The following is a 23,334-nucleotide window of genomic DNA, read 5'->3' as shown; positions in this document are numbered from 1 at the left end:
TACTTAGCAGTTATTGGTTGCTTAGTGATGGAATTGTGTTATAATGGAGCATTCATTCATGCTCAGTTGTTTGGTGTTTAGGATAGCTACTATATATTAGCTAAATGTCGGGGTGTGGTTTGAGGTCTGCGGATGGTATTGGAAATTATTGTGGAGTGCTGCTTCACTGACTATTGTTGAGTAGTAATGCATAATTCGTTGTTACTATGATGGATTTTGTGTATGGTTGACTTATGGAAAGATTGATATGACCTCGTGATAGGATTGACTGTGAAGAGACATTGTGTTGATGTATGAGCTTAGGTAATAACGTTGTTTTCAACTCTAGGAGTGCTAGGGTTGTATAACTAATTTATGAGGCCAGATACTGTTGTGAGGACAGATTATGGATTATGACTTGGTTAGTGTGAAGTGCTATAATCACAGAATTTTGACCACTAGATGTTGACTTACCACCAAATGAGCAGTGAGGTGATTCGTGGGTGAGATACTGAGTGTTGTACCAGTATCGATTAGTGGATGCTAAGATGGTACATATTGCTTGTTGAAGCAATTGATAGATGGAATGATCGAGATTTTTTTTAGAGTTGTAAGTGTAACTCTAAAGATGTGGGTTTTTCCTAACTAACTCAGGAAGTGTTTAGCTTTATTAATCCCTAATTCTAGCGACGAAATTATTGTGTTTGGTTTGACTCAGAGGATACTAGCTTGACCTCTGTGTGACTTAATTGATTGCTAGGTTTTGAGTGATTGTTTTTATTGCATCATTATGAAAGATGTGTGCAGCAGAGTTCTCGATGGTTTTGAAAAGAGTATTGAGTGACCAAGGTTCGATCCTTGGTGTTGTTGTTGGTTAAACAAAAAGAAAAGAAAACATGCACACAATCTTATTGATTTTATATTACAAAAAGGGAAACGAGGACTATTCTATACTAAGCCTAGTCAGCAGCTCCGGATGGGTTGAGGCTGAGCTCAAGAGAAACGTTTGAGCCACTGTGGTAACCGCCTGAGCCACCAGAATAGTAACCAAATGCGCTACCTTCCTCGGAAGTAGTCTTCAGGTTACCAAAGACGTCCTCGCCGTGCACGGGGAACAGAGGAAGAGTTTGAACCTCCTGGTGATCTCCTCCTCGTTGTTGTAGGGATGTTTGTCCTCCTGTTGTGCCAAAAGAGTTGTACTGGTATTAGTGTTGAAGTGTGAGGAAGATTATGAAACAAAATTTAAATCAAGAAATCCTTCATTACCAGTAGAATAGGTGGAACCAAAGTTGAGATCAATGGATCTACCATCATCAGTAGAACTAGTGGACCCAAAATTGATGTCGATGGATCCACCAGCTGGCCCAAAATTGATGTCGATGGATCCACCAGCACCAGTAGAACCAGTGGACCCAAAATTGAGATCGATGGATCCACCAGTACCAAGAGAACTAGTTCCCATGGGCACTGGAGCAGCCTGATTACACCTATTCATCTGCTTCTCTCGAGCCCTGACGTTCTGGAACCAAAAGTAAATGTTCTTACCCTCAACATGTCCATACTGGTTCAGCTGGAGGCAGATCTCGTGAATGTGCTCTGTAGATGGGCACTTAAATCCCTTGACGTAGTAAAGATCCTTGAGGATTCTTATTTGTTCTGGAGTAGGAATCCATCTGGTACGGCTTCGCCAGAAATCCATGTTGGCACTACTTCCAGCTGCTTGGGTGTTTCCTCCCTCCTCTGTTGGTTGCTGTTGTTGTAGTTCCATTTGTTGCGGGGTTTGTAGCTCCATTAGTTGCAGAGTTTGTGGTTCTTTGGTCATGGGGTGAGAGGATGAGAAAATCGAGGAATACATGGTTGAGTGTTAAGGGAGATTTTGTTGAAAGATTGAAGAATTGTGAAAGAAGGGCTGGAGATCTGAGTGAGAGAAGGATTGAAGATTGGTGAAAGAAGGGCTAGAGATCTGAGATAGAAGGATTAAAGATTTCGGAGGAAAAGACTGGAGATTTGAGAAGAGAAAGGCTGAAGATTTGAGAGAGAATGGTTAAAACTCGGAAGAAAATTCTTTTTCTTTGGAGTGAACAGTCGCATCTCCAGAATGCACCTATTTATAGAACAAGGTGAGCAGATCTCCACCGTTGGATGGACGATTCCTGTGATTCATTCTACGCGTTGGATTAAAGTCGCCCTGAAACCCGGAAAAGTTGTTGGCGCGTGGAGAGCGTGTAAGGGGACCGAGGGAATCTCGAGGCGCTGTGGCAGACAGCTGTAGCCGAAAGCAGATTTGACTGCCGTAAATCACGGAAGGGATAAGCCGTGACACAAGTGGGCCGTACTTGGGCCTGTCTCGGATCAAGGCATCACTGTAGCTGTGGGTGGAGGCCTGATGGGCCGAGTTTCAGAAACAGTTTTGGACATGATGGGCCGAGTTTCTGAAACAGTTTTGGATGAGTTGGGCCGGATTTCTGTAACAGTTTTGGATACGTTGGGCTGGGTTTCTGCAACAGTCTTGGATGTTTTGGGCCGAATTGTTGAAACAGTTGAAACAGTTGGTTTAAATAAAAGGATTGGTATGGATAATAACGTGAGCAGCCGTGCTCGAGTGGTTGAGTGTAAAGTTCGTGTACAAGAGGTCTGAGGTTCGAACCTCGCCTCTCGTTTATTTTTATTATGTTCGTTTAAGACATAATAAGTTTAACGTTTGTACACATTATATTAAGCATAGCTTGTGCTCCAGTGGTTGGGAGCGAAGCATTGGTTTAGGGGGTCTGGAGTTCGAGACTTGCCTCCACTTATATTTTATTTATGTCGCTTATGACATAATAAATATAACAAGTGAGCATATATTAATGAAAGCAGTTCTTGCTTCAGTGGTTGGGAGCAAGACCTTCGTGTTTGAGGTCAGGAGTTCGAAACTTACCTCTTACATTATTTTTGGAATCTTGTATATACTCAGTATACGGACGTATTTTTATACGTAGAGCAGTAGTTTCGAAAATTTCTACAGTTTATTCTGTATAAACTACAGAAAACTTTAAATCGGGAGAAATGGACTCGCGATTAAATTTCGGGACGAAATTTCTTTAAGGAGGGTAGATTGTAATACCCGCAATTTTCCATTTCGTCTCGTGAAATTGTGCCAATTGATTAAAGTGCTTTTGCACGAATATTACCCGAAATAATTCAACTTTTTGAATTATCGAAGTTTCGAAATATTCGTTTTAACAAAAGCTCGAATTGTGCGATTCAAGAAAAATCGACTTTTCTACGTACGGAATTTGGGAAAAAACTTCCTTCATAAAAGTTGTAGAGCTCGTCGATATGATCGCGTGCATATGTCGAACGAAATTTTTGGAGTTCGTACGATTATGTTACGAATTTTGGAAATATGAGATTCTTTTTATAATCTCTTTTCCTCGGATTCTCTTTTAGAAATTTCTTTTTCTTCCTTTTCCTTTTCCTTTTCCTTTCCTCCGGGTCTCCTTCCTTCTTTTTCTTTTTCTCTTTTTTTTTTCTTCTTTCTCTCTCTCGCTCGACCGAAACCGAAAACAGAGCAAAGGCTCTTCGGTCTCTCTCTACCTCCACCGGCCACCAAACGGCGTCGAACCACTTCCTTTTGCTTCGTCTCAGCCTTGCGCAGCTGCCAGAGGCAGCCTTGCACCGTGACACGGCCACCAGCGGCGGCGGGAAGCTCCGCCCGGTTTGAGCTCGTTTTGGAAACAAGCTTGATATCTCAAGCTACCGGTCACCAATCCTCACCAAAATCCATCCACAAGCTCGCCTCAACTTCCTGAAACTCCCAGAAGCAGCCTCACACGGCGGCGTGGCCCGTAGCAGTGGCTGCAAGTCAAACCCAACCAAAAACGAGACCGGAGCTATCGATCAAGATATCTCGAGCTGTAGTGCATCGTTTTGATTGATTCTTTTTCCAGTGGGTTCCCCTTGATGTTATTAACAACTATCTAGAAGGCATCGAGGCCTGAAATTGAAGCTTTGACGTCGAAATCGAGCCTTGCCGGATTCTGCAAAATTCTGGAATTTTTCCGACCACCGAAGCTTTCGATCGGTATATCTCGAGCTACAGACCATATTTTTCTGTGATTCTTGAACCAGTGAGTTCTTCTTGAGTTTCTTAACAACTCTTCAGAAGGAATCGAAGCCTTAAATTGACGTTTTTACGTCGAATTGGAGCTCGCCGTTTTCTGCAGTTTCTCGCCGGTTTCTGGAAAATTCCGGCCACCTTCATACTGTTCAAGGTAATTTTCGACCCCTTCCGGTCATTTTCAGACTTCGTGCTAGTTATGAAAGTTGTCAAGCATGATGAGAGGAAGAAGAGCAGCCCGGCCCCGACACCATTGGTGGTGGTCGGCGGCGGCTCTGCCACTAACTCCGGCGGCCCTTTCCGGCCACCTCCGGGGATCAAAAATATGGTTTCTGTACATTTTCAGATTCTATATTTCAATACGATCATTTCGATATATTATACGCAATTTTTGGATATCGTATGATTAAGTTATGAATTTTTAAGTTTAGATCGATTTCGATCGTTAGATTTGTGATCTGTGAAGTTAGGACCGTCAGATGGACTTGTAGTTTTGATATGATGATCTTATGACTGTCCCAGTGGCTTTGTGTGGTCATGGGCGAAGATCCGACCGTTGGATCTTCGTATAAATGCAAAACAGTGATTAGGAAGGCGATCCGTGAGGATCCGACCGTTGGATCATCATGTAATTTCAATCCGACCGTTGGATTGTCGTTTGATTATGTTTTTGAGTTATTGGCTAAGTTAAGGTCATGTTTGATTAGGTGATCGACGGTTGGATTTGGCGGACGATTCGTGAAATTGTATTTTGAGCTGTTAAGAAGACGCAGCGGGAATTTAGAGGTGAGTAAACCTCACGTGGTTCATATTACGAACAGAATAAATTTAATTACCTTATTTTGTCGTAATTGCGTGAAAATATTTATGAAATAAATATTTGTTTTAAAATCATATGGACTTGATCAACTACGGTCCATGGGTAAGTAAAATGATTTTTACTATACAAATGAATTTCTCGGTTTTATTGCATGTGAACTATAGTTGGTAATAGTGATTATCCCTGAGCGGATAATTACGTATATATATATTTACGTGATTATATGTGAATGGTGTGACATTGAAGAGTGTGAAATTGGGATGATTAAATTATTATGAATTGACATGTGACTTACCATATTTATATGTGATGAACATGATTGATGAGTTCTTGTTAATATTCATGATTTACATTGGAGGATGTATAGAGTTAGAGAATGTAGGGTTCTGAGGATGAGGTGTCCGAAGTTCGACGGTTAAGGATAACCGGAGTGTTTGAGTACTGAGGACGGGGATGTCCAAGGTGCGACGGTTTATTATTAACCGAAGTTGTGTGCTGAGGACGGGGATGTCCAAAGCGCGACGGTTTATTATTAACCGAAGTATATGGTGCTGAGGACGGGGATGTCCAAAGCGCGACGGTTATAGTGTTAACCGAAGTATTTTTGCCGTTGCTTGACCCTAGGCCAAGGTGTCAGAGGTAACGAGGCAGTTAGAGCTCTAACGTGTTATGGGATGGGACCAAAGTGGTGATAGTGTTGTGAGATAGGACCAAAAATGGTGATAGTGTTGTGTGATAAGACCAAAGTGGTGATATTGAATGGGTTTGACGTTTGCGTCGTGGATGTTGAGATTGTTGGTTGTGTTGTTGAGTTATAAGAATTGTAATTTAAAATCAACAGTTCTTTCTTGTTTACTCATACTGGCTGTAAAAAGCTTACCGGGTTTTGTGTTGTTGCAACTCCCGGTACACTATTCAAATTGTGTAGCGGGAAATCCTACAGGTCAGGAGAACCAGGACGGTGATCGGGCTGCTTAGAGTAGTGTTATGTGAATTACAGCATTATATTGTGAGGTGTGTTATGCTCATTTAGAGCTTTGCAATTTTACTTTGTAAGAGTGAATTGTAATAATTAACTCGAGGTTTTCGAGTTTTTGTGTTGAGTGGCGAGTGGTGTGTTTGTTTGTGAGATAAAAATTCAGAACGTTATTTGTATTAATTGTTTATTCATGTTTCGGATTTGAATTGGTTATTCAAAATTCGGGGCGTGACAGATTGTTTATGTACTTTAATGATTTATTGATGGATTTATAGTTTCTTTATGATGAATGCTTAATCACTATTTGAATTGATGCATTATGTTTAAGTTATTTGATTGATCACCTTAGGGCTTTGCATATAGTAATTGGAAGACAAATTTGAAGCAGAGATGCAATATAATTTGATTAGCTTCTTGTGATTAAGTGTGGTAAATTACATTATTACTTGAGAAAGACTAATGGTTTGCTTGATTCCCTTGTTTTCTAAAGCGTAATGAGTCTTGCATGTTAAATTTATACCTGAGAAGGATAAACTGCATAGTTAGGATATAAGATCTTTACCCGAGAGGGAGAGCATCATACACTTAAGGAAAACTATGGTCTAGAGTACCTGAGAAGGACTTAGATACGGGAATTATCATCTAGAGGAACAAAAGAATCTGTTAATTGCATTGAAACATAAATAGAATTGTTAGTGGTTGATTTCGAAACCCTAGGTTTTATCATTATTTGTTTGTTTCTTTAATTTTCACATTATTCCTTTATTCTTAAACCCAAAAATCAATATCTTCTTTTACTTGATTGTTTATGTGATTTTGTGTTTGGATTAATTAGGTTAGGATTTAAATTAATTATCAATCCTCAGTTGGAACGACCTCGTACTTGCACACTATACTAACGATGATTCGTGCGCTTGCGAGTTTTAATTAAAATATATACCACAACAAGGATTTAATGTGAAGTGCTTCCGAGTTGTAATAAAGAACTGTCTTGAAATCACAGTAGTGGAGATTACGCCATCTCCTTTCTAAGTCAGGAAGCATTGAGTCACAGACGTTGCCAAAGCATTCTTAGAGTGAGACCCACAACCATCTGGGATCTTCTTCATTCAGATACTCGTACTAGAGCGAATCATCCATATGACAAGTCATTAGGTTGATAGCTTTCGCCTTATTTGCCTCCAAGGCTGCTCTATTTGCTTCCATAGCTTGAGCTTGCTCAACAGATAACACGTCCTAACTAGGCTCAAGAATTGTTTCCAGGATTTCTTGGGCCTTGAGATGCTGGCGATCATCACGAACCCACTTGTGATATCCATAGCTAGTTGTCAGAGCAAAGTCTAGTTTGGTCAGGTTACTCATCCTGAAAAAGAACAAGAAAATGGGTTAGTTTCGGAGCAAAAAGCCACGAAATTTCTGAGCGTAATTTCTCCCAAGAAATTCAATTCCAAGAGATCTTGGATTATATCAAAACAATGATGTGTGTGGTCGATCGTATATTCTCTGCAAACTCTAAGTTTGGAGATAGCTCGAATTCCCACAGTTTGGCTTAAGTCTTCCCAGAAAAGAAGAAGTGGGAGGTAGAAGAAGAGATGTTGGAAGTCCCCGAGGAAAAAAAAAGAAAGTAAATTACTTGAAAGCGCAAACTTTTATAAAAATTTACCTTGAAATATGGTCGTCGGAAAATTGGCTGGAAGATGGCCGGAAAAATCGCAGGTAAACGGTGGTGGCCGGAACTTGCATCAGGCAGGGACGTGCACGAGGTATTGGGAGAGGCTAGCAGGGGCTAACGAGGCTAATCGTGCGGGGCTGGGCGAGGTTGACAGGCGCGGGGGCGCTATGCTATCGAGGCGAAGCGAGGCTAACAGCGCTGGGGTGAGGCGAGGCTAATGCAGATGGAAAGAGGCACTAGCGAGGCTATTGCGGGAGCAGAGGCGCGCTGATGTCGGTAGGCAGAAGCACTAGCGAGGCTAACTTGACTGGTTTTGGACTTCTGGTGGCCGGTTCGAGGATTTTCAGGCCAATTCTGGTGGTTCTGCTTTTGGTTCTGGACTCCTGGGATCAAGGGCTTCAAGCTTTGCGGCGGAGGCAACTAGGGTTTCAAGGTTACAAATTTAGGGTTTCAGGGTTAGGGTTTCGTGCTAATAACGTGTTTTAGGAAATCAAAAATTGGGAGAGAATAATTGGTGCTTTAATTGATAATAGGGGCCTCTTCATATAGAGGATTACAAGCAGAGAATATGAGTCTTACAAGAAAACTGAATCGTACAATGAATATGATATCTCCGATGATATCTGTAAGACTAACCCTATTACAACTTGGACAAGTCACTAGAGTTTGGGCCATACACATGTTAATGTTAGAAATCGAAGGCTCTAATTAACGTTAGAGAGAAGAGAGAGAGAGAGTGAGACACGAGAAGTATAGTGGTTCGTTTTTCGCCTTAGCGGGAGACTACGTCCACTTGAATATTGCACTATATGTGTTTAGGCATTGCGGCCCAACATAGATTACAAGAGTTGTAATGGGATGGATATTTAAGTGGGAGGAGGGGTCCCTTTTATAGGTAAGGGAACCCCTCTCCTTTACATTTTCTTCTATGTGGGACTAAGAGTCCTTATGCTAGTGTAGAAAGCATGTTGTGGAGGCATGTTGGCAAAGCAGGGAAGGTGGCTTCCCAGCGAGGTATTGGCTGCTTCCGACTACCATGGCGTAGCTTGGACATCGGGCTACGGGATGCATGTCGCGGTTGGGTTCCACCACGGCTTGTGGGCCCCCCAAAGAGGGTGTTACACATGCTTGGTGACATAGCAAATCATCCATAATAGTGGAGGTATGCACAAGTCCCCGAAGTCCCCAAGTAAGAGGAGCTTCTTGGTTGGGGAGTTATACACATGATGTCATCAAGCATAAGTAATGTGCGAGAGGCGCCTAGCCCCTACAAGTCCCCAAACTCCGTAACCAAGAAGTGACTCGTTAACCTGCACAACAAAGACAAAAGCACGCATATGTAGAATGGTTGTTGTATTGGGCAACAAATGTGACTTGCATTGATATGCGTTGGCATATACGAATGTACGAGGTGCATGATACATGTTGATGTATACATGTGAATGGCGTCGAGTACGATCGATTATGACGTATAAACTCGAGAACGCGTTTAGTTGTGTGAACATATCACGAATAAGCATATGATGCACGTGGTGGTCGCAAGAAAACAAACGAATCGAGTTGACGAGGTTACGCTCGGTGTAAGTTGCATGAGTGCCATGAAGGCAAGCGTTTGTAATTCGTGAACGATGAATACACGAACGCTTGTGTTTGTTTGGTTTTCGCTCGTATTAATGGAACGCAAAAAGAATTCGATTTGTTGCAAACGACAAATGGTAGAAGAATTCAATATTCCATTAATGTATATTATTCCGAGGAGAAGTGAGTGTGAAGCTTGGGATTGCCTGGAAGGCAAGAGCGTGAAAGCCCGAGGGTGCTAGGGAGGCTTGAGCGTGAAGCTCGGGGTTGTCGTTTAAGGCGTAAGCGAGAAAGCTCGGGGATGCAACGAAGGCGTGAGCTTGAAAGCTCGGGGATGCCGCAAAGGCGTGAGCGTAAAAGCTCGGGGTTGCCGCGAAGGCGTGAGCGTTAGAGCTCATGAGCGGGAAGCTCGAATGTGATGCCCTGAGCCGTAAACTTAACCGTTGGTAATTATGATGGGCTGTATGTACAAGTCCTCGAAGTCCCCAGTCAATGAGGATTTTCTTGCGGGGTTGATACCAAAGCTTAGCTTTGTGCCGTATTGCGAGCAAAATTAGTGCAAGTGCGTCGTCCATCTAGAATTGGTCCGAGCGAGCGCTTATGCCCTTTCGGGTGGGCCCCTGCTAGGCCCTCTAAGGAGTCCCCCACTCCTGGCTATAGACCTCCGTATGGTCGGAAAATTGTTTGATGAGGGGAGCTGCGTATAAGCAGTGGGTGTTAGGTAGCGAACCTAATCTTTGATACCCAAGCGTCGGGGGTTAACTGCCGGATCAATGGCTGCCGTGAGCTACGTTAACCAGTCCCTTTACTCTTTCCCGGAGGAGAAAAAGCTTGACTGCAATGCCGGGTAGCGTCATTGTCATTATGAGGCGTTGCCTTACCGCTTGGCGGTTGGTCGTGGACCATAGACTCGTGGAGTCTTAGACCGATTTAGGTCTTTTTTCCATGGGGAGAGTTTGACAAAGTATGGTGGCCAAGAGGCTAGACAAAATATTTACATACATATAGTAGATGTAAATTTTGCTAATTGTATGAACAACGACAAATAAGCATGGTATAGTTTGTTTAAGTGAGTGTCACATATTTATTTAATTAGATTGTAATTAAATATAAGTGTGACATGTGTATAGCATGTACTTGTAGTAAAGTTACTAATAACATTTTTGCATTGTTGTAAACATGATTAAGGAAGCATGACATATCTAGCATGTAAGGCCTAGAAAGTGTTGCCAAATCTACGAAATGTTGTAGGCATGCTCAAGAGTTATAAAAGCATAGCATTGACATGGCACTAGCTCAAATTGAAAGAGCATAAAAAAGGAAGATATAGTTACTTATCTTATGCCGATTTGGAGTGAGTTGGAGTCGGCATTGATATAAGTACCCAAATTATGTTGGAGTTGTCCTAGCATGAAGCTCCATGTTGATCGATGAGTGAGGTGTTCCAATGAAGTGCACCATAGTCATCAAGATATTCTTTGTAAGTAAGTGAATGCTCAATAGGAATAGTTGGATATCCTTGAAACAAAATAGATGATTAATATGTGAATTTGTAAAATCAACACTAATAGTTTGCATATGTACTTTGATAAAATTGTAAGTAAAGTGTATTAGCAATGTAGTAGTTGATGACAAATAACTTGCATGAATATCCATTTTGAATGTCAAATTGATAGAGAACAACACCATTTAGGCATTTGAAAATGTAAGGTTCATAGTGGGAGACCTTTGACTTATTCTTGCTAGAAGAATAAGAAATATGTTTGAATTCCATTACAATTGTATAACTTGAAGGCATTGGTGCATGGCTCAAATGTATAATGATAATTGAAGCATGGAAAATGAGCTAGTCTCTAACATATACACAGCAGCTAGCTTCCAGAAGAGGACAAAAGAGTGGCATTGATGCTTTGTGTTTAATTGAATGTCATACGATAACCAATGCAGCGAGAATATGAATGTGCGGAAAATAGCAATCCAATGCAATTCAATAAGCAAGCTAATGCAATTTAATAGATCATGGGGCTGATCTGTGCGTCATATAGCATTGTAAGCATGCTTTAGATTTACCTAAAGGAGCAAAGTGTAGAGTCTGTGCTTTGATCACATGTGTCTCTTTATATATCAATTTGGCAGAGAAACATATGAGATTATGTTTGAAAACATTGGGATCTGTGGACTTGTGAATGCATGACCTTCCCACGAAAGGTGTAAAATAAGTGGTATGCTTGGGTTCTATTATAATTGCATGAATGAAGCATGAGAATTCCAAGTGTTTGTGAATCGTATCAAGAATGGGATATGCACTCTCTAACAATAATCAAATGATATGTACGTTGAGTCTATGAGCAGCAAGTGAGTCACAGCACTTGGAGAACTAAGACATGAAGGTCTATTTTCACATTAATAATCTCATGCACATAAACAAGTTGAATGTGTTTAAGCAAGCTGCCGTCATTTTGAATGCCCTACAATTGTAACATGTTTAAAGAATTGAACATGTATAAGCAGCAGATAGATGCGTACTGTAGGTGTACACACATAGACAAGTGTATGATGTTTCTAATACATGGCATTGAATTATAGCATAGCAAAGCATGCATTTGAAACATGACAAGCAGGTAAGTATTTGCAAGGGTGCAATATATTATGATAGCGTGCTTGGGAGCTAGTGATAAATTATTGACAGAACCCGCCCCGGATTTCCCCCTGAAATCCGAAGTGGACCTGCGGGGCCCACCTTAGAAGAAATTTTGCCAAAAATTTGGCAGAACTTCCCCTAAAGTGGACAACCCAAAACCTGTAGAAAGAAAATTTACACTTCTAAATCACCCATCCTTATTCTCCTGGAGCCACCCTGCTCCCCCAAACAACATTCCCCAACTCGCAAAACACAAAACTCAACTTAACAATACAAATCCCAAAGGTTATCAGAGCAATACTAATTCACAAGGAAATAAAAAAGTAGAGTAAATGATCAAGGGATCCTACAATGCGGAAGTGGTGACAATTATGCCTCAAATGTCATGTACGCCCGACCTCCACTAATTTGCCTGCAAACTGGGCATTTGAAACCGAAGGGCCCAGGGGAAAGTACATAAAAACGTTAGCGTGAGTGGACAAAAATAAATAATTTAATATGAATAAAACAAAATAAAACTTCATACTTTCCCACATTTTTCGATATATAAAATCCGGATGCATGCAACATTTATAGAACACTTAAGAAAATAATCCGAAAAACGTTGAACTCCAGAAAACCGACTAGCCCCGCTAGTCAAAACAACAAAGTAAAAGATTGAAATTTCAATACTCGAAAATATAAGTCCAGCCCCGCTGGTTAAGGAACTCAGACTAGTCCCCGCTAGTCAAAAATAGTATAAGTAGGGGAAGATGATAGCCATACGAATAAGCCACTCAGGCTTGGGTGATAGCCTCCCAGGCTAAAGAACTCCCATAACTCCCGTAATATACCCTTACGCCACTAAGTGTAGCGATAGGATACTGGGCTACAGAATTACTATCACAGAGACAGTAACCTGCGCCACAAAGGCGGAAGGGCTACGGTGATCCCATCACCGCGCCACAAAGGCGGAAAATCAATGCTAGCATGATAAAATCACCCCTTAGTATGGCACAGGGAAACATAACCGAAAATCCAGTAAATCCAAAATACATAAGGCTTTCCCCCATCTCTCGTAAAAGAATTTCCAACGACGTGTCCCACACGCCAAAAGTATCTCAAATCAATGGCAGAAAGGCGAGATCAAACAAAATCACAATTCTCAAACCGAAATCATTACTAAGGCATTCCCAATGCCAAAACCAAAGATCGAATAAATAAACAAGAAATAATTCCATCGAAATCCCATTTCGAAAATCTTTCAAAAATCTCAAATCGATGAATGAAATTAAATATGAAACTCCGGAAATCAACATAAATCACAAACTCGAATCCGAGCATAACGAATTAATATCCGAAATTCATGACTGAGGTAAATCATAATCCATCTCAGCAAATCATTATTGAAAGCAAATCCATGAGATAAACCAATAATCAAATTCCGGAAACAAATAATATGCTTGAAAAGTAATATGATAATTAAATAAAGAATTAATTCAAGAAATAAACGCATGCATCATTATTTAAAACAAAAGTCCACTCACAGTACTATTCCGACGATCACGTATACGAGTTCCTTCATCGAGCCAGGGCTCGGTACGACATCCTGTACACGATTATATTCCGTGAATAATTATTCAACAATTTAATATAATTCCTAAACTCAATTCCTCATAATTTACATCTCCCATTCTCCTCGGATTCAGCCCAAATTATACCACTAATACCAATTCGTTAATTTAAAGGTTCCAAAGCAGAACCGAGAGATATCCGACGGTCGGATTCTCGTAATTCGATAATCGAAACCCTAAACTTCAAAAATTCATAATTAATTCCAAGCTTCTCCAAAAATCACCAAACTTCACATACAAGCTCTACAACATTTATAGAATTTAATGGGCTAAAAACTGGAATTAAAACACTGCCCTACACGCCTCCACGCGCCACCAACAGTGGCGGCGCGTGGGGCCCACGCGCCGGCGGCCACCACCTCCGATGGCCACCAACTTTGGACAGTAGCATCTACTCAACACACCCAACCATTCATTCAACTACAACAAGTTCCAATTTTACCTGAAAGAGCTCCAATTCGGCCGATGAACACAAGCCCAGAAATTTCTCAAGAACCCTAAAATTTCAATTCATCAATTCGACTTCTACACAACAAATCGTGACACAAGGCCATAGGGGAAATGATCAGTGATGAAAACCGAACCTTCGATGCCAATTTCGTGGCCGGAAACGGCCGGAATCGCCGGAAATCGCCGGAATTCCTCAGCTGCCACCCTCGGGCTATTGGGCTTCGATCTCCTTTGTTCGGCCAAGACACCGTGACCCACGACCACCGCTGTGTAGGGAAGGGGGAGCCGAGTCGACCGCCATTGAGGGCTCACCGTTTGGTGGCCGGACGGCGTCAAATCGAAGAAGAAAAAGGGAGAGGCCGACGGGGAGAGGAAGGACAGATCGGGAAAGGAGAGAGAGAGAGTTACTGAGTGGGTTTCCGGAAATGGAAACCTACTGTGGTAACTTTCCATATATATACCCAATTTACCATGAACAGTAAATTCTACATTTTTGGCCATAACTCTCGCATACTAAGTCCGATTTTTACGTACTACATATGCACGGGCTCGGTTTAACGCCCTCTACGACTTCCATGAAGAACATTTTCCCAAATTTTGACCCGAACAAAAAATCAACTTTTAGGGCCACTAAAGTTGCTGAAAAAGAGTAAAAGTAAAACAAATTACCGTTTACTGTCCAAATGACTAGTAAACCGGTGAATTTGGGTTCGGGACGTTACAATTATAAAGTGGCAGTTGAATTATTGACCACGCCTCTGCTAGGCACATGGCACCCGCATCAGATAATGAGAGAGTTGGACTTATCTTGTTGGTTTTCAGTCTGGCTGCAAATGAAGTCTGATGAAATCAGGTGCTTGAATCAAGATGTTGGAGTTAGCGCTATTGAGCATGCAGATGCTTGTGGCGGGCTGTGAGAGGGATTGAATTGGCATCTGTTCCAAACTGCAGCAGCAAAACCATATTTGAGGCTGCTAGGTGCCGAGAGAGGATTAACGGGAAGCAGACCCCCTGTTTCTCTGTTTTTGTAAGGCAATGGGTGTCGGAATATTTTTCTGAGTTGGGTTGATCACCGAGAGAAAAAAAAGCTGCCGTCATGCGTGGTGCTTGACGGTGCAAGGCTTGGTGGTGTGTCAAAGCCTTTGGCGAAATCCCTTGGCGGTGCTTGACAGTTGCCGCTTGGCGGTGCAGCTTGGCGGATCTTTCCCTGACGGAACGTGCTTGACGGATAGAGCCTTGGCGCTGCAAGACATAGAGGTTGGGTGACGGGAGAGCTGCTTGACGGACCGATAGTGAGGTCGTTTGCTGATGGGTGTCCAGAGTAAGATTCTGGGTGTCAAGCAAGGTTGCGAATGAAGCATAATTGCGTCAAGAAGACTTCGTCAAGGAGATTGAAGAGCTTTATGCGACGACAAGCTAGATGAAGAGAGTTTTCCGACAAGTTGTATTGACGGTCGTCAACCTGTTGAAGCTTTAACTTCCGTCAAGTTGGTGCGTTGTTGCCCTTGGCGGATGGCTCTTGGCGGAGGCTTTTCTTAGCGGATGGCGGATGGCTGAGGCGTTGTTTGGCGGAGACCCTTTGTACTTGTAGGTGCCAGTTTGACGCTAGGCTTTCGGCGTTTGTCGGAGGCTTTGACTACCACGGAGACTGGAATCCTAATGCCTGAATCCAAAATTGACGTGACAAGGATAACTATTGGGTGTCAAAGGAGCTGTGATGACAAGGGATCATCATGATGCTTGACACTGTGCTTGACGGCCTCGTTGTGCATAGAGAACTTTGTGGGCTGCAAGGCTTGACGGACTACGTCATAGTTGGCGCTGGAGCTGGCGGAGGTGTGATGTCTGCTATGCTTGACGGACTGCGTCGAGATCGTTAGCGCTGGAGGGTGAAACTTTGACATTGGCGGGCCAACAAGAGAAAGCAGTTTGACGCTAGAGACGCCAAGTTGTCCTCATGGGTGCCCAAAGTACACTTCTGGGTGTCCAGAGTAGGCTCCAAAAGTTGGTTTTTTTTTTTTTTTTTTTTTTTTCGTTTCACCGCCAAGCACCCTTTTGTGTGTGTTTTACCGCTAAGGATGGAATTGTGTTAACGCTAGAGCAGCATGCAAAGTACAAAGTTGACGGAGCACAAGTTGCCAAATTTTTTTTTTTTTTTTTTTTTGTTAGCGTTCAGTCAGTTGACTTGACGCTGACCACGCATTGACTTGGTGTTGACTGAGCTTGAATTGATGTTGAGCGTGTGAAAAGTGACGAAGTAATTGTGTTGGCTTCCCACAGACGGCGTCAATGTTAATGTTAGAAACCAAAGGCTCTAATTAACGTTAGAGAGAAGAGAGAGAGAGAGTGTGAGACATAAGAAGTATAGTGGTTCGTCTCCCGCCTTAGCGGGAGACTACGTCCACTTGAATATTGCACTATATGTGTTTGGGCCTTGCGGCCCAACATAGATTACAAGAGTTGTAATGGGATGGATGTTTAAGTGGGAGGAGGGGTCCCTTTTATAGGTAAGGGAACCCCTCTCTTTTACATTTTCTTCTATGTGGGACTAAGAGTTCTTATGCTAGTGTAGAAAGCATGTTGTGGAGACATGTTGGCAAGGCAGGGAAGGTGGCTTCCCGACGAGGTATTGGCCGCTTCCGACTACCGTGGCGTAGCTTGGACATCGGGCTACGGGATGCATGTCGCGGTTGGGTCCCACAAAGGCTTGTGGGTCCCCCAAAGAGGGTGTTACACATGCTTGGTGACATAGCAAATCATCCATAATAGTGGAGGTATGTACAAGTCCCCGAAGTCCCCAAGTAAGATGAGCTTCTTGGTTGGGGAGTTATACACATGATGTCATCAAGCATAAGTAACGTCCGAGAGGCGCCTAGCCCCTACAACACATAAATCAGATGTCCTTAAACAGTTGGTTAATTTTCAATTTTAGAGTGTGGAGTTGGTGTTTTTTTTTTTTTTTTTTTTTAATAGGGCTTGACAACCCCCCACCCAAAGGCTTGGATAGTTAGAGGCTAGTTCAGCCCTGCAAGTGACAGGTTCTTAGTGTCGTCTACAACAAGTCACAATGAGGTGGAATACGTACAGAAAGTATGGATCGAGGGCAGGGGCGGATTCAGGGGGGGTCTAGTCTAGGCAGCTGCCTAACCTCAAAACTTAAGATAAGCTATGGAAGTCTCTTTGATCTTAGGGTTCTGCAGAATTCTTTTATGAAGGAGAGGGCAAGAGGGTTGGGATAATACCTTGCACGTCCTTTCTGTTTCTTCTCTCTAATAAAGAAGCTGTCTGATAGTTTGAAATCTTTAATTAGGGATAAGAGTCATAACTATATTTAAATACAATTAAATATAAATAGGGTGCGGCTATTACCACCCTACAATTTTCTTAGTTCACCCTACAAACATTTGAATTATTGAAAGACCATATTACCCAAGTGCAAAATAACTAATAGGTACACTAATTTTCTAAAATCTAAATTTGTAAAGAAAACTAAATACATAACCAGATAATTAAATACAAATACTATGTAGGAGAAAAAAACCTCCCGTAAAGTATAGGGAAGAAAAATGAAAACCCTATTCTCTCTAGTAGCGTGTCTCCTCGCACTGACCTTCACGCCGCCTCCTCTTACCGGTGGGGCGCATAGCAGCTCTGGCCGGTTTCAAGTATCTGGGCACCTATGCCCTTCCATTGATCTGTTTTCGCCGGATCTGACCCCTACTATGGATAAGGATCGTGGCGGCGGTGATGAGGCCCTGATCATTTGGGCTGGCGAAAGCCATGGCTACGGTGACAGGGTGGAACGCTTCATCCACGATGGTGACCCGATCTCCTCGTCTGGGTTGCCTCCTACAAGGATTGGGATCGGTGCTTTGACGGCTTTGTGGTTGCAATTGAACTTCCTCGAGGCTACTGAGGGTGCACAGTTTTGGTACGACAGCGCAACCGTCGCTTTAACTGGGCGGCTGAGACCGAAATTTTTTGATAGAGGTGCACTGCTCGTTTGCGGCTGAGCCAACAGAACCGTTTGGCTGACGTTGGGCGAGGAGATGAACAACGAGGCTGTGATGGTCCTCGACGGCCCAGAAGACAACGACAGTCCAGCAACGGAGGATGTCATGCCCCTGATTTTTAACACAATTAAAAAATCGATATATAACCCCATAATTATACATGCGTGAACGTTCAGCCATCAATACCAAATATCTGGAAAACTTTTTCCCTTTATACAATATACATGTTGATGCCCTGAACCCACTATGTCAATATTGACCCGCTCACAGAGTCATATATTACATAAGTTTACAAATTAAATTGTCAAAAACAAGATAAAACGTAAAAGCTCATCAGAGTTTACTACAAAGCGGAAGTCATAACAATGGCAAAACCAAACAAATTTGCTTCCTACCAGTTCTGCTGCCAACAAGATACCTCACCTTCAGCCACGATTTCCCTGACCTGCAAGTTTAACCCCTACACCGTTTGAATAGTGCACCGGGTTGTCACACAACAAATCCGGTAAGCTTTTGCAAGCCCGTATGAGTAACTCAAAACAACTCACACCAAATCACGGGATAAAAGCCCGCAAAACTCAAGCCAAACACGAGGAAAACTTTCGACTCGAGAATAAGGAAAACATACCATGCTTCCCAAAACAATACTCTTTTCCAAAAGGGAAATCACAAAAGTCACACCGTGACAAAATCATATAAATCGTTAACCTAACAATTCAAATATGATTAACAAGTCCTCCCAGGACATTTAAAAGAAAGAATCCCCGAAAATCTCTTTTAAAAACACGTACTCATGAGCATCAGATAGCTCCCCGCTACCCCCCATGATGTACCAACAACAATTCAGTCTAACCCAGACACACAACACATCAACACAGATTCACCACGAAGCCACTAATACATGAATATATATATATATATATATATATATATATATATATATATATATATATATATATCCCATAATATATATATGTACACACATAGTCATACACTCAGAAATGCCACCAATACATGAATACATATGTATATATATATCCCATAATATATATATGTACACACATAATCATTCACTCAGAAATGCCACCAATACATGAATACATATGTATATATATATCCCATAATATATATATGTACACACATAATCATTCACTCAGAAATGCCACTAATACCATCTATAGTCACAGTTAATCCCATAACTCTAAGACAATATGGTAACTAGGCTCATAACACAGATAAATCATTGGTCACCATCTGCAACCTATCACCGTCGGTGACTCTTGGTTTTCATACTCCGTCTGGTCTTAGAACCAACCGTTGGTCACCATCTGCGACCCATGCTTTTCAGACCCCATCTGGTCTCAAGTCAACGTTAAGTAAGTCACACCTGACCTAAAAACATTACGACCATCTAGTTCGGCTTTCCCCATCCCTGCTCACCATCTGTGACCCTTGGTACAAGGACCAATACATTTAAAATGAGTCACGTTTGACTCAAAAATGTAACATCAAGTTCAATACTTTTCAAACAATAGAAAACATCTTTTTCTACAATATTGTTTCAATGAAAAGTCGCATTCAACAATAATATGAACACCATCATGCATATTATTCATCACACATCATCCACAAGAATATATATATTTCACGTAAATATATATATATACGTAGTCATTCGCTCAGGAATGCCTACTAATACCAACTATAGTTTGCAGTTAAACAATTAACGCCAAAACAATAATGGTAATTCCGTTCATAATGAACCTTGTGAGATTACTCACCTCGAAACTCCCGCTGCATCTTCAATACTGAACACGGCAGCCACACCACAAAACAACCGTCCAAGGATACCTCGTCAAGCACCTAATCACATACGGTTGCAACTTAGCAACAATCCACAAACGATTTAAGTCTGAAACCCCTGTTTTGAACTAAAATCCCCAAAGTGGCGCCAATCGAGGCGAAACCACATCCGAGACCTCCCAAGTCTCCGGAATACATCCACGATCGATACGTCCCAACCACAAGTCGATCGGACGCTCGAATCCTCACGGATCGAATAAATCAACTGGTATGAAACCGTAAAAATCATAACAATTTCATACGAACTCCAAATTTTGCATATTATATATCGAAACGCTCGTATCAACGAGTAGAACATATATAATACCAGAAACAGTCCCTTACATGGCCGGAACACCACCGGAACGCCGCCACAGGCGGTGGCGCACCGCCGCCGGCCAAAAACTCATTATTTCACAAAACTCCCAACATCAAAAAGCTTCATCTAAGCATGCTTGTGAATTCTCATAACTAGCTCGAAGTCAGAAAACAAGCATAAAGGGTCGAAAACTACCTCACAACTCGTGGATTACTGTTCAAACCGAGTTGAACCAAGTTCCACGTAAATCGATCCAAACAACCACCACAGATCGATCAGGGAGCCTCCTCTGAACTCAACCATGGAATCATGAAGCCACGAAGTCGCCGGAGCTGCATTTTCCGACCGGGTCTGAAAACACCAACTGCGCCGCCTTCTATCACCATCACCGCCGCAAGAGGACACCACAGGGAGGAGCGGACGGCAATGACGAACCGATCTGGAAAGTTTCGTCGCCGGAGCTCGCCGGAAAAGCCGGGTCGGGTTTCCGGGTTCGGGTCGGGTCAGTCGAAATATTTCGACACTGAAGGAGTCGAGAGAGAGAAGAGAGAGGAAGTGAGTTTCCGGAAAAGGAAACCAAATGAAAATAGTAAGTTTCCCACTCGGGAAACTTCTATTTATACCAAAATGGAAACTCCTTCCAATGGCCATAACTTTCTCATAGGAACTCTGATTCTCGCGTTCCACATGTCCACGAACTCGTATCGACGCGGTCTACAACTTTCGTGAAGGACGTTTTCGGAGAATCTCAACGTATCAAAAGTCAACCTTGAACCCCCCCTAAATCCACACTTTTCGAATACAAATTCATCCGAAACACTTCAGCTCCGTCCACGAGCCACGAAATCGTCCAATACCCACAATTTAAATTCCGGAAAATCCTCGGAAAGTAAATACGAATTTCCGGGGCATCACAGAGGATTTGGGGTGCCCAGTGTTGGGTGTCCTCATCAAACCGGGTCCTAATGGTATTGGGCCTCTGTGGGGCCCATTCGTTGGGCTTGGTTTTTCGCCATCCAGAGGCCAATTGGGCCTTCTCTCGGGCTCAAATCTGCAAAAGACGGGGGCGAGACTCTGTTGTGTCTCACTTTCCCTATTGCTATTGCTGTTCAGGAGTTTTAGCCCTAAGGATAAGGGCGAAGGAAAGCTCTGAGCTTCCTGTTTTCGGTACCTAGCTTTTGATTCCAGTTGATTGCTATTTAAGTTTAGTTTCTCTGATTGTACACCAAATGAGGTCTTAGGCAATTAGGGTTACTCTAGCAACGATTTAGGTAGTTGTTGGATTTGTCTCCTGATGGCTAGGTCAAAATTTGTGCTCAAGTTGTTCCCAATGAGGGTTACTTGTTATGTGCTTAACAGCTTAGACCAACTTGATTTTATTTGGTGTAAGACAGCATATGATGTACGTGCCTTCTGGCCATGGATAAGTAATGAAATTATCTACTTCTAAAAAAAAAAAATACAAATACTATTTAATTTCTTATTGGATAACATTAATCTTCTTTTTTTTTTTTTTTTTTGAATAAAGGGCTGGTGCGGCTACCCTCAAGCCTTGATTAATGAAACTGTCGAATACAAGGGGGGGACATAGAGCCTAAACCCCTGATTACCATAAGCATCTAGAATATTTTCCGAAACAATATCAGAAAACTTTACAGGAGACTTGTATTCTAACAAGCACCAACTAGCAAAGAGTGCAATAGCTACTCCATTTGCTTTAACATAGCAGTGACATAGCGGAAAGAAAACTCGATATGTACCCCGTGTACAACATAGCATAATTACCTGCTTTAGCACAGCTTTCCTCCTATGTTGCCGCCGAAAAGTAAATCCGACGACCCTTAATCTCATCCTGCCACTAGGCAGTAGCGTCCATTTGACAAAGCAAATAAGTCGCCGCCGACCTAGAGCAGACAAGGCACGTAGAGTGCATACACAGGCACAAAGCCCGATTAGGCCTACACAGTATATGTAGGATTTTATTGGTTGCATAAAATGCATCCAACCTAGATAAATTAAACAAATAAAAATTGTAAAAAATAAACATAAAACAGCTTGGGCCGGACCCAAACAGTGGGCCCAAACCCAAGCATAATCCCAACAGACAAGGATGCCACAGAAACAGTATAAGGCCCAGCCCAATTCTTTTCGAGCCCAAGCAGTGGGCCTCCACCACCAGAACCGGGTCGCCACCGCCCGAACGGACTCTCTCCGGCCTGCCTCGGACCTCCCTCCCCTGCGTCCAGCCACCACCTACTACCAAATTCGGGGCAACCACCGAATCGGATCGAAACCTGCAACAGCTCGCCGCCGGCCACCGCTTCTGCAACCCAGCTGACCCAAGATGTTGAACTGCCAGCCACCATGCCACGATCGGATCTGGAAATACTCCCATCCCCGAAACAAAGCGGATCACCTCGCATCCACCATCCTCGTGCAACCAGCCTGCAAAGCGCCACCTCCGATCCGATCTCCACAACCCAACCGACCCACCACTTCGTCCTGCCAGAATCGAGCAAAACCCTCCCTGCCACCGCGAACACCCCAGCCCCCTGAAACTGGTATCCTCGATCTGGAGCGATAACACCCCGAGAACGGGACCTTAGATTGCTTAGAAACAGATCCCGTCCGACGACAGCGTCCATAGACGTGCCGTCGGACGGATGTAGGCAGCCATTCGAGAGCCCTAGTTTCGCCTCCGCTCTGGAACCCTATTCACCTCCGAGAGCCCTGATTGTAGATTTCTGTCATTACAGATAATATATATGAATGTTTTTTAATCTTCTTCTTCTAGCTCCACCCAAATTTGAATTTATTACTTTTTTTGTGTCCTTTTGTTCTCTCATGGTTTTTTTTTTTTTTTTTTTTTCAAAAAAACCCCCCACCCCATTCCCACCCTTGATGGGGCTCGAACTCCTGACCTCTTATATATGAGACCAAAGCCTTACCACCCCACCAAACACACACACCCTTCTCTCATGGTTAATTTGTTATTCAATTCACAAAACCATTAGTGTTAACTTCATCAAAATCTTTGCAATATTATTTATGAACAATGAAAGTAAAAAATTAAAACACGAAAAAAAAAAAAAAAAAAACTTTTCTTCATTGCTCATAGTTGTTAACTTACTAATTTTTTGATATAGATTGAAATAGACGAACATTGAAACTGAAAGAAAAAAAAATGGAAGTAAATCAGATTATGATAATAAAAACTTTAATATATTTTAGTTTTGTTATTGGTATAAATTAAATGAGAGATTTTCGTTAAAAAAAATCTTTTTTAATTAGATGTGTCATATAAGGATATTTTTGGAAAGAGAAAA

The 23,334-nt window shown here is 42.3% G+C and overlaps 1 protein-coding gene and 1 long non-coding RNA gene across 2 annotated transcripts; one reads left to right on the top strand and one right to left on the bottom strand.

The window, feature by feature from the left end:
- Nucleotides 1-444: 444 nt before the first annotated feature.
- On the bottom strand, nucleotides 445-1,752 carry LOC133708240 (WUSCHEL-related homeobox 1-like). Its single transcript, XM_062133699.1, has 2 exons — nucleotides 1,246-1,752; nucleotides 445-1,156 (listed from the first exon to the last, which is right to left on the bottom strand). The coding sequence occupies exons 1-2, from the start codon at nucleotides 1,745-1,747 to the stop codon at nucleotides 939-941; spliced, it is 720 nt and encodes a 239-aa protein (XP_061989683.1). The 5' UTR covers nucleotides 1,748-1,752; the 3' UTR covers nucleotides 445-938.
- A 2,198-nt stretch (nucleotides 1,753-3,950) lies between these two features.
- On the top strand, nucleotides 3,951-6,025 carry LOC133708000 (uncharacterized). Its single transcript, XR_009845490.1, has 3 exons — nucleotides 3,951-4,235; nucleotides 4,789-4,867; nucleotides 5,830-6,025. It is a non-coding gene; the product is annotated as an uncharacterized LOC133708000 (long non-coding RNA).
- The last annotated feature ends 17,309 nt before the right edge of the window (nucleotides 6,026-23,334 follow it).

The sequence above is a fragment of the Rosa rugosa genome, chromosome 5 (assembly GCF_958449725.1).
Source record: "Rosa rugosa chromosome 5, drRosRugo1.1, whole genome shotgun sequence".
Classification (NCBI taxonomy): Eukaryota; Viridiplantae; Streptophyta; class Magnoliopsida; order Rosales; family Rosaceae; genus Rosa; species Rosa rugosa.
Note: the sequence above shows the minus strand (reverse complement) of the source record. Positions and strands in the feature narration are given on the sequence as shown.